At 32.0% G+C, this 12571-nt stretch overlaps 1 protein-coding gene across 1 annotated transcript in view; it reads right to left on the bottom strand.

The window, feature by feature from the left end:
- PTPRC (protein tyrosine phosphatase receptor type C) overlaps window positions 1-12571 on the bottom strand; it is a 112170-nt gene that overhangs the window by 20568 nt on the left and 79031 nt on the right. Inside the window, exons 14-19 of the mRNA XM_081299748.1 lie at window positions 9946-10006; window positions 5571-5679; window positions 4843-4877; window positions 2719-2828; window positions 2103-2193; window positions 1937-2013 (exon numbers count right to left, since the gene is read on the bottom strand). Of these exons, the coding sequence (XP_081155874.1) occupies window positions 1937-2013; window positions 2103-2193; window positions 2719-2828; window positions 4843-4877; window positions 5571-5679; window positions 9946-10006 (483 nt within the window). The remainder of the gene's footprint in view (window positions 1-1936; window positions 2014-2102; window positions 2194-2718; window positions 2829-4842; window positions 4878-5570; window positions 5680-9945; window positions 10007-12571) is intronic.

Genomic DNA, 12571 nt, shown 5'->3' on the forward strand with positions numbered 1-12571 from the left:
CAGGTCTGCTCTCAAGTATTTTACTTTGAATAACAAATTATTATTTGTAAAAAAACACCATATGTAAAATAAATTTGATTAGTGCTAACTGGGAAGGTCTGTGGAGCTCAGTTCAAATAGAAGTAAAAAAAAAACATATGACATAGAACTAATAGTTATTCTTTGGACTATGACTTAACATTTGCAAAAAGTGTTGCCTGCTATTAAAAATAAATCTTTTAAGGATTATATTAAAAAGACAGAATAAGAGATTTCATTATGGATATCATGAGGACAGGTTAAGGGAAGAGTTATTTGTAGACTAAGATGGATTTCCAGGGACAATAGCAAACAAGGATATTAAAGCTGTTCTATATCAAACAAAGTGGAGGGAAACAAAGGTTAGAGTGCTCTCTCTAGGGACAGAATGCTTGGGGCTAAGGGGAGAATCCCAGATGATTCTACTAGCAAAGTAGAGAACATTTATATATTCAAGTGGTCCAACAGCAATAGCAATATAAACAACAACAACAACAAACAGCTGAATTATTTTTTTCTTTTTAAGAATCTGGGGAATTACCTTATAAATCAGCATACATAACAGCATAAAATATACTTGGTAAGCTATTGAGTTGCCAAACCTTTCTCTAGCACGTTCTTTTGTCAAGGCTATATGGAGCTGAGCATGTTCATATGTTGCTGCTGGATTATAAACTGTAAAACCCCTCTGGAGAGCCATTTAGAATTTTCTTTTTAATTGCAATTATCTATGTTTTTTTTTTGTCCCTGCAATTCTAACAGAAATTTATCCTACAGATATACTGAAACTCATTTGGAAAAATAAAAGTTCATATGATTCCTTATACCATTGTTAGTAGTAGTAGAAGTTAAGAAACCACATTTAATGCCTGATAATTAGGAACTGATAAAATAAACCTCAATGCAGTTATACTGCAAATCACTATAAAAATAGCTAGATGTAAAAATGCTCCACAAAGTCAAAACTATTTTTGGTCTGGCTCCCTCATAGGAAAAGTTTCTGACCCTGTTATTTACAATGATATCATATAAATCCCAGATAGAGAGTTATATAGCTAGCAAGATACAGAACAGTGTGACTATTGTGTTTACATTTTCAGATAAATGGATGGTAATATATTTTGGTGCTTTAATTATATATATATAAAAAACTCTGGATGGATAAATAAAAAGCCAATATAGAAGTTATTTCTTCTGGTGGATGGATATATTCGGCAAATGGTAGATTGGGTAAGAAGGGTTTTTTCAGTTTATGATATTTTTATGGTGTTTAAAATTATTTAACTCATGTAAATCATTACTTATTTACAATGATATTATTAATGGAAATATTAAAATATTTTTTCAGAAATTTACCATGTATAGATATTTTCATTTTTTGATAAATTCAGTGGACAGAGGATGAATGTCAATTAAGAATGTCGCAGGTACAATGTAGTGTACATAACAGAAGCAATGTGGAGTCAGGCTAACTGAAGCTGAATCTCAAGTCATTGTGATTGTGTGAACAAGCACAAGGTAACTAATGTCAGCCTCTTGGTCCTCATTTACACACCTAGCATAGTGCAGATGGCTGGGCAAATGTGGGGTTCTTATGATGAATATGTGCTAGGTCATTTATTTTACTATCCAGCACATAATAGGCATCATAGTATATTAATTTGTAGTATAATTTTGTTTCACAAAGAGGAAAATCTTATGTTACATCTGACACCAAAAGGAATATAATCAAGAACTACTCTTATAAATATTAGTGAGTCTGTTCACATCTGTGACCTGGCTTACTTCAAAATATTTCTAATAAATTTTATAAAACTTTACAAAGACAAAGAAGAAACTGAACAGAATGCATAAACATACGAAAAATTTGAACTGTCAATGATGACAACAATATAAAAAATTTCATATTCTTACTCACATCAATATAACTGGCATTAATATAGTTTGACCCTGCATCTCCATTTATTTCAGAGAGTTCAACACGGTTATAATCATCTGTTTAAAGAAAAGAAAAGAAACAAGTGAAATAATGAGCAATTGAACAGCTTAAATATATAAAAATTCAGTTCTCAATGAGGACTCACAAGGCAGGATGTCAACATAACGGTTTTTATTTTGGTTGAAAGGCTTTCGAGCATCCTTGATAGAAAACTTGCTGAATACCCGTGGAATGCTCTGAAAGATACAAATGTTCTTTGGGTTAGAGAAATTTCCCTTCACCAGTTATTGTATTGAGTTAATGTGACATCCTGTCAATTATTTTCTTTATTCTGATAAGTATGTCAGATATGATTATTAAGACTAACATTATTAGGAGTTATGCAAAACATTAAAAATGAATGATGAATTATTTTCAGAACAAACTTCATGAATAAGACAAAATTCAGAATTAGTTGATGCACCGCTCTGAAATTCACTTAAAAACAGATGCTTGAATAAATAGCTACAGTACAAGTATAAATCAGCCAAATATGTTTTGTGACATGACTTCATATTTGATAATAATACAATAAAGTATTATACCAAAATATTTACTCACTTCATATTATAATCTTGTTAACATTTCATCTGGTCTATAAATATCTACTAATAATATCTGCCTTGATCATATTGGAGTAGTATGTGGGATACATTATTAAAACAAATGTTTATATAAATACATTCAAAATTTTATTATCCTATGTCAAGGGTAACCCATACCTGAAATTCAGCGAGAAAAAGTCGTCCTTCATCAGCAATTTTTCTCTTATAAGTTTCCAACAAATTGTCTGCATGAATTGGTTCAACGTTCATCAGCTGTTTTTCATCATCTATAAACATATTAAAGATTCAAGTCTAATGTTATGTCTGTCTTTTAAATGTGCATACACATTCACAAATTTGCATCTAAGACTTTACTCTTAGTGTCTTTCCTTCTCACAAACAGGCTGCCCGGAAAACCTCACTCACATATAAACATTCACCAATAAATCAATATCGTTCAAATCGTGTGTTTCAGTCTTCCTTTGGGCTTCATATTGTTCTCTCTACTAGAACAGCTTTTCTAGTATTCTACTAGAATACTTTCTATTCCTACAGAAAAGATCTCAAACCAAATATCACCATTGTTAGGACACCCATATATCCATGTAATTACATATATTTTATAGTAATTAAGATGATTATATTATAACTATTTTTATTATTTTCATTTTAACTTATTCTAAAATATTGTAATTATGCAAATGAAACAAGAAAATTTGATTAATACCCTTCTACCCACTACTCAGCTAAGTTTTATTGTCTATTTACACTAGACTGTGAAACAAGTTATATTCATTTATTGTGCCTCTAGAAAATGAAACATGGTTATACTATGTTTTAACATAATATAAAAACTATGTTTCTACTACTTTTCCATGTCCTGTTAGGTATCCTTATTTTAGTACTCATGTTAATTTTCTCCATTTAAAGATGAAGAAAAGTTGTCCATGAGAGTGTCACATTATTTTTATGGTCCATAGAAACCTTCTATCCATCACAGTATCAAAATGGCCACATGCTGTTGCTTCTTTGGGTTGTTGGGATCACGAGTATATTCACTCATTCTGAACTGAAGACCACTCTCAGGAGATTATGAAGTTCAGGTGTATAAGTTCTAGTACACTCTATGGTGCAATCACTATTAATTTTGAGATAAATTTCCCTTTCCCATCTGCCTTAACTCCTTAAAATGAATTTTCCTCCTCTGCTCAGATGCTGTTGCTCCTGTGCTCTTAATTCTTCCTCAGTCTATATTGCTCCTGTGCTCTTAATTCTTCCTCAGTCTATCAAAACTAACTCTCAGGACATGCTATCCTGTTGATTCATTTATTCATTAGTATGTATTCAATTCCAGGTGCTGGAATAGAGCAGTGAAGAGAAAGAAAAATCTCCCTGTGTTTCCAAAGCTTACATTCTAGTGAGAGAAGATAATAAACAAACGAATGAATTAATAACACACACAGTTAGATATTAACATATTCTGCAAAAGAAAACAAAGTTAACAACAAGGGACCTCCAGAGAAGCAGCCCTAATGCTTCTGCACATAGCCTTGATACCTGCTGTTACAAGGAAGAAGCCCTTCAAATGTAACTCAAGAGAGGTATTCTAAGGTCTGCCTGTCTTGAGTAAGAGAGAGAAAAAAAACACTCATTACTGTAAGCATAGCTTCAATTTTTTAAATTCCATCTCTTTTTACAGGATCATGATTTTTTTTAATTAAAGAAGTAATTTAAAAGTTGACAAAAAAAGGAATTTGTTTTCCTCTCCTAAATCAAATTGCTCTTCTGTGTCCTGTCCCTAACTGTGCCTTTAGTGGGAACAGCCATCATCCCACTCTGCCAAAGACCTCAGGACACTCATCTCCTCCTTGTCTCTGTGACCTGCCTTCTGCTCTCCCACCCCTCCTCGTCCCTCATCTGTTGATCTAGTGCTTTTCAGGATCTTTACAGACCAGATCCCTGCCTTCCCCACAAGCAGGTTTCTGTCTTCTATCTTTGTGTAGACCCATACATATTCAGTAACTATAGCATTTATCAAATTACTGTCCTATTTGTCAATACACCTGTCTTCATATATTAGATTCAAAACCCTTCAAGAGCAGTCTGTGGCCCATCCCTGTGGAATTCTCAGTGCCTTGCATTTGGCATACACTAGGAACTTCATAGAGGCTTGCTTATAGAACAATTGGATTTAAGTTTCATCATTGTATCAACAGAAGAAGTCCAGGTTAAACTAAAAATGCCAATGGACTCAAATGAAAGAGCAAGCATATTCATAAGTAAAAAAATAAGCATACTTACCCCGCTCAACAAGTTCCTGTGCTTCATCTAAATTGCTGTGAAAATAAGAAATATGAATGTCTATGATCTTAAGAAACACTGAATTCAGTTGGCATTCAATTCAACTGAGTGAATTTTATTTAATGAATGCATTGAAGTAAGAAAGAAATGAAGACAAGAAAGATGAAAAGAGAGAGAAAAAGAGGAAGGAAGAGAGGAGATGGGAATGGAGGGATGACAGAGAAGAGGAAAAGAGAGGTGAGAAAGTAATTGGGAGTGGAGTAAAGAAAAAAAATGAGGGATGATAAAACAACCAAGAAATGTCTGCTAAACTCTGGTATGTGACCAAAAGAGTTGATTTTAATGCTCCTGTTTTTCATAAAATATCATTTTTCCTGGCCAAAGAAATAAGTACATGTCCCCAACTATTTCCCTCCTTCTTTTGCCTTTGCCACTCTTCGTTCTCTCTGATCCACTTTGTCCTAAAAGAACAGACACATATTCTTTCCACTGGCTGTAATCCAAGTAAATCCAGAACATTATTTGAAAATGTAAAAAATATGAATACTTAATATAAACCAATAACACCCATAACAAGGACTTCGATCCAGTGTCAGTCATGATCTGTACTCCATGCTGTTTTCTTCCATTCACATATTTATTTAGCTGGGTCCATGACTGCCTTATGGACATGAGCTTGCATGGCTACTTCTACCATGATTATTTTTAATCCATACATCAGTTCTTACCTGGATCTTTTCTTATGCAGATCATAAATTTTATAGAGGACAACAAGCAGGGCTATTGATGTCACAATAATCAGAAATGCCAGAAATGCAATCAGTGCTTTAGAATTATCTAGAAATAAGAAATAACATGAGGAGAGGTTATTATGTCAAATATTTTGCCTGATTGCCTGAATAACAATCTTCAGGGAATGGATATATTTTTCATTGTCATAAAGCTTTATAAACTAAAAATTCTCAAATACGAACAAATACAATAGATTTCTGATCTTGTGACTTTTGCTATATTATTTAAAGTTAATAAAAGCATTTATATTTAAAAGGAATAGCATACCCAAAGGACTTAAAAACAGCATACAATAATGTTCTATGAACACTATTCTAGATGCTTAAGATATGTCATAACACAGAATATAAAATTGACAAAAAATCAGTAGCACTGCTACATGCTAATAGTAGATTTTCTGAAATAAAAATTAAGAGACCAATCCCATTTAAAATTGCTACAGGTGAGACATTGTGGCATGCACCTGTAATTCCAGCTACTCAGGAGGCTGAGGCAAAGACAATAGCAAGTTTAAAACCAGCTTAGACAACACAGAGAAAGCCCATCTCAAATATATAAATAAGTAAATGTAAAAAGTAAACTATAAAACAAAATACCTAGGAGTAAATACTTCTAAGAATAACTACAATAAAAGTTATTAAACATTGATGAAATAAATTAGAAAAAAACAAAAAAAAGAAAAGAAAAACAGCTCTTGTTTGTATATGAGAACAATGAACACTGTTAAAAATGTCCTTACTACCAAAAGCAATGGACAAATTCATGTAAAAAATGATAAAGTCTGTTCAAATACCAATGACATTCTTCACAGAACTGGAAAAATAATTCTAAAATTTTGTGGAACTGCAAAAATCTCCAAATAGACAAAGTCATTTTTTGACCCAAAAGAACAAAGCTGGAGACACTACCTTCTTTGACTTCAAAATAAACTACAAAGCTATAAGAGTCTGCGTAGTGTCGGCATAAATGCAGACCTCTAGACCAAAATAGACAGCCTGGATGTAAACCTATATCAAGCTGCTTTTTTGACAAAGGTGCTTAGTAATTACAACACACATTGGATAAAGGACAATCTTTTCAATACATAGTGCTGATAAAATTGGATATCAGCAGGCAGAAGAATGAAACTAGACCTATATCTCTTACCAGTTACACTAAACAACTGAAAATAGATTACATACCTAAATAATAGATATTAAACTACTAGAAGGAAACACTCAGGACATTGGAATGGGTAAGGAATGTTTGGGGGACAAGATCCCCAAAGTAGAGGAAACAAAAGAAACAGTGGGCAAGTAGGACCATATCAACATAAAAGGCTTCTGTACAGCAAAGGAGACAATCAGTAAAGTGAAGAACCTACAGATTTGGGAGAAAATATTTGCAAACTATATGAATGACACGTGGTTGATATCTAGAATATATAAGAAACTCCAAAAACTCAGTAGCAAAAATTTAAAAAAAAATTAGAAATGAATAATCTTATTTAAAATGGGCAACATATGGATATTTCTCAAAAGAAGACATATAAATGATTAACGTGTGTATAAAAAAAGTTTTAAAAAAACAATTATGAGGGAAATGTGATGAAAACCACAATGAGATATCACCTCACTCCAACGGTAAAGGATATTGTTAAAAATACTAAAGATGACAGGTTCTGGGAGGATGTGGAGGACAGAAAAGTCTTGCACGCTGTCAATGGGAATGTTAATAGAAGATTCATGGAAAATGAGATGCGGGTTCCTCAAAAAATTAAAACTGGAACTACTATATGATACCGCAAACCCATTACTAGGTATATATATCCAAAGGAAATAAAAACAGTGTGTCTAGGAGACATTTGCACTTCCATGTTTATAGCAGTGCTATTCACAACAGCCAAGAAATGGAAAGAATTGGAGCTTCCATCAATTGATGAGTGGATAAGGTGTGGTACCTTGGCACAATGGTGTATGATCATCCATAAGAAGAGCGAAACCTCATCATTTGTGACAGCATGGATGGAACAGGAGGTCATTATGTTAAACAAAATAAAACAGGCCCAGAAAGATAAAACGTACATGATCTCATTCATACACAGAATCTAATAAAAAATTAGTTTCATGAAAGTTGAGAGCAGATTGGTAATGACCAGAGGTTAGGAAACAGGAGGGAAGGTGGGCTGAGGAGTGGTTTATCAATGGGTACTAGGTTACAGTTACACAGGAGCAAGAATTCTGTGTGCTATATTGCACAGTAGCATGGCTAGAGATCATAATAACTGCACATTTCAAAGAGCTAGAAGAAAAGATTTTTAAAGTTTTCAAGTATAAATATATGATAAATGTGTTACAAGTAGATGTTTCACATGACTTTACATTATCCAATGTGTATATATGTATGAATGGTACCCAATTATATATAATTTTTATGTTTTAAACCACCTACTAAAAATAAATTTAACTTAACACTTAAAATTCTAAAGAGATATTTCAGAAGACAAAATAAAGATACCTGTCCTCATGGACAATTCTTTCTAGTGAGGAAAGAGATAATTAAAAAATAAACAAAATCAATAAGCAAATAGAAAAGTAGTGTAAAAATGATAACGTCTGTCAAGATGAAAATACTACAACATAAGGCAGGTAAAGTACCAGTTCCAAAAATATCTGCATTCTCACAGGGGGAAATAGACACTGGACAAAAAGTCAGTGGGGTGGTAGGAAGGAGAGGGAACCTATATAGTATATGGTTTGTGGAGGTCTTAAGTTTCCTTGTCAATAAAATAGGAGTTATTTCTATTCTCTTTAAAAGGTTATTTATACTAGCTTCACATCTAAAACTGGTTAGATAGATGAATATAAATATGAGTGGATTATATTGAATGTTTTTAAGGAAGTTCTTATTAGTATAGACTATTAAAGTGACCCAAAATGTTCCTTGTCCTGTCTATATCTCAAATTCCCTTCCCTAAAAATGTCAATCCTGACCAGTGGTTAGTGGCATGCATACATCCACACATACATAAACACATAACATATGTACATACATGTGTGCATAACATATGTATATACATATGTGTATGTATATGCCACGTACATGAATATCAATATTGTTGCCAGTTGTGGATAACATGTCATCAGAATACAATCAAATCTCATCTTCCTCAAGTAATTTATTAATTTGAAACTATGTTACTAGCAGAGTAGAAAAACTCAAAGTGGGATTTTGCAAGAAATTGCATCAAGTGAGTACAATTAGTATTCTGATCCATTATAGTTATAATGGGTTCTACAAAAATATTAAGTAGCATCAGACTGGCTTTGATAAACTTATTTATTTAAAAAAAAGCCAAATCTTCAGATATATTCTGTGGAGTCTAAACACACATTTTCTACCTTCTTTCCAGGAACTCTGCGAAATACATCCATCCATAATGGCAAAGAGGATGACAGACAAAGGGAAATAAAAGGCAAAGAAATTTTACATTTGGAAATTAGAAAAGAAAGCAGAGGAAGCCACCAGCTAACCTGATGAACAGGAAAGAAACCAATCACTCAGAATATCTGAGTCTCAAATGTAAGGAGAACATACACGGTGGAAGGAAACCACAGGACAGAAAACAGGCAAATGTCTATTGAGTTAGTCACTCTAGATAAAGAGTGCACAATATTGTTTGCTGATATATGAAGGAAACTATAAGGAAAATTGCAAATAGACATATAGTCAAAGTCGTTATTCTGGAGAGGTAAACACCAGGCAGATAATGTGACATATAGCTGTTGTTGTTGTTGTTGTTGTTATTATTATATAATGAAATTTATTTGAGGGATTTGTTCCATGTGCACCTTTACGTTAGTTACAATATTTATTATAAATATTTAAACAGAGATATTGTTATTAGGTAATGCTTATCTTCAATTAGGCAAATCAGGAGAGATGTGTATCTAAGACCCACTTCTGAAAAGCCATGTATAAGGAACAGAATAAAGAACAGAAGAAAAAAAAAAGGCCACAATCTCTAAAACTGCACACAGGACAAAGTTATTAGCATGCATAAATGTCACAAACATTATCATAATTTAATATTCTTAGTCAATAATTCATCTTACAGATTATTTTAAGAAAGCAATAATCCTTTAATTGTATTTTCTAGTTTGAATTTATGATATTGCATTTGAATATGATGTTTACCTATATGTATTTACCCTGACAACTTAAGATATTATATTTATTTAAATGTCTAATTGAATCATTCAAAAATTAAATATAAGTTTGATTGCAAAGCAATATATTTTTGTAAGATAGAATAAACTAGTAATAACTTACAAGATGTTGAATGATGCTTAATAACAGGTTTTCCAGAATTAATTCCATTGTTGAAGTAGACCTAAATGTCAGTAATAAAAAAGAAAATAATTTAGTTTTTCAATGTAAATGTATAAAGCTGTTTATTTTTGTTTAAAATGTGCTAATATGCTTTAAAGTTGAAACTTGAAGATCATGCCAGTATTTTGTTGTCAAACATTTTTGAAAAGGCAGTCAAAAAGATAGAAAGAAATCTTAGCTTAGTTTTAGCAATGATAATAACTTATAATCGGTGAAAATAAATAAAAATGGTTGAAGAAATAAAATCTAATACATTAAAATTACCATTAGCATTAAAATTACCATCAGAATGGTAATATCTTCACATTTTATTTTAAAAAGGGTAATTTAACCATATGCTATTAATAAGAGTTGTACATAAAATGCACTTATTTTTTAAGGGTAAATGAATACATTATAGAATATAGAGTAGAGACATAACTAACACAAACACCTATATCTCATAATATTCAGTACAATAAAGAAAAACAATGAAGATGTACAGGGAAACTGAAAGAGTAAAGAAGCTATGATAATCTTGGCACAATAAAATCTCACGTTAAATAGATTGGAATAATGCCTCAAAAGGGATTAATGGTAAATGTTTAATATGGCAAATATATAACCAGCCTTTGATTCTATAGAAAGTTAGATGATTTCCCAGTATTCATAGTACATTCACATTTATCATATATTGAGCTGTAAAAAAAAAATTCTATCAATTCCAAAGGCAGGGAGCATAAAATTCAATTATCTATCACAACTGATAATTACCAATAATAAAAAAATGCAAGCACCAAAATTGTAGAAACAGTCTCTTAATTAAAAATTTGCAATCACAGATTCTTTAGAAATTAGTAGAAATCAGAATACTCTAATTTAAGCATTCATTCATTATATTTTCTATGCAGACCTCAGAAATTAGTGACAAACAATATAGACATAAGTTTTGAACACAGTCACAAACTTACCAAGGGACAATTTATAGCCTTAATCTCTTTTAAAATAACAGAAAAGAAAAGATATATAATGGTGGGGGAATAAATACTTTTGATCCAAAACCTACCAGAAGAACCCCAAAATGAATATATGAACAATAAAAATAAAAATTAAGAATAATAAAAACAATGCTATTAATTTGTTAACAAAGCTAAATAAAGCTAATATAGTTGCTCCCTCACAGAGGTGTAAATGTGGTAGTAGAGACAGAAATAAACATGAAAACAAGTTAAGGTAAGTGCAATGAAGAAAACAAAAGGTAGCCTTTTGCAGAGTGCAGAAAGGGATTTGGATAGTAAGATTATATGTTAATATGATGTTCACCTATATCCAGAATAATTTATAATACTTGAAGAGTGGGAAAAGATAATTCTAAGAAGAGAGAAGAGCATGGCATAAGGAGCTTACAGAGAATAAAACTCGGGTGCATCTGAGAAACTAAGACCAGCATGCCAGGAGTTTGGTGGGCACTAACGAGGAAAATGCCCGTGAATGTACGATGTTATTATGGAAACAACATGTTCCTTTTAGATGGACGATTCTTGAAAAAAATATACGTACAGTCACTCAAAAAGGTTAAAAAAATCAGAAAAGAATAATCATATTAAAAGAATCCATAAGTGGTTCTCAAAGAATTTTTTTGTAGTAAATATATTTAAATAAAATTTTCAGAGAACAAATTATTCCTATACTATAAAAAAAATCAGGGGCTGGGGATGTGGCTCAGCGGTAGCGCGCTCGCCTGGCATGCGTGCGGCCCGGGTTCCATCCTCAGCACCACATACAAACAAAGATGTTGTGTCCGCCGAGAACTAAAAAAATAAATATTAAAAATTCTCTCTCTCTCTCTCTCCTCTCTCACTCTCTCTTTAAAAAAAAAAATCATAAAACAGAAAAAGGGAAAATATCTCAAGGGCGTTTTATCCCTTAGCATAACTTTTATATATAGCTGCAACAAGAACAGTGCATCCCCGCAGCTGTGCCAATACTCTCTCTCTCTCTTTGCTTACTGAATGGGATTCACTTTAGGAAAATCCATTCATAAAGACTATAAAATATTAAGCAATTGATTTGTAATATTTTAGAAGAATAATATACAATGACAAAGGAGAGATTCCCACCTCCCTTGGAATATGACTATGGTGTAGCATTAGATCTCCCACTGTAATTCACCATGTAAACAAATCACACCATGGTATCACAACATAATGGAAGTGGTACAAAGTGTGAATTTCAAACCCAAGCAGGAGATAAGTTCCATGCTTTAATACTTCTTTCCACGAATGAATGGCAAAGAACATTTAGTGCCTTAAAAATTACTTTGATAAAACTCCAACTTATGTTTCTGGATAAAAATAACCAAAAAAATATTATCAATATAAAAATATACTTCAAGTGACAAAAGTTATGAAGCCAATGATCAACTTCTTATTAGTTAATTGTAGAAATTTCCATTTAACAGGAATAAAAGTGATGTATCTGTATAAACATAAAATTGCATAAGATTCTAAGGGCTGTGAAGAAAAATTAAAATGTAAAGTATAAACTGAAAACAAAATTAACAGCACATATGACATAGAGTTTAATA

This window comes from Spermophilus citellus, assembly GCF_964194105.1.
Source record: "Spermophilus citellus genome assembly, chromosome: 6".
Taxonomy (NCBI): domain Eukaryota; kingdom Metazoa; phylum Chordata; class Mammalia; order Rodentia; family Sciuridae; genus Spermophilus; species Spermophilus citellus.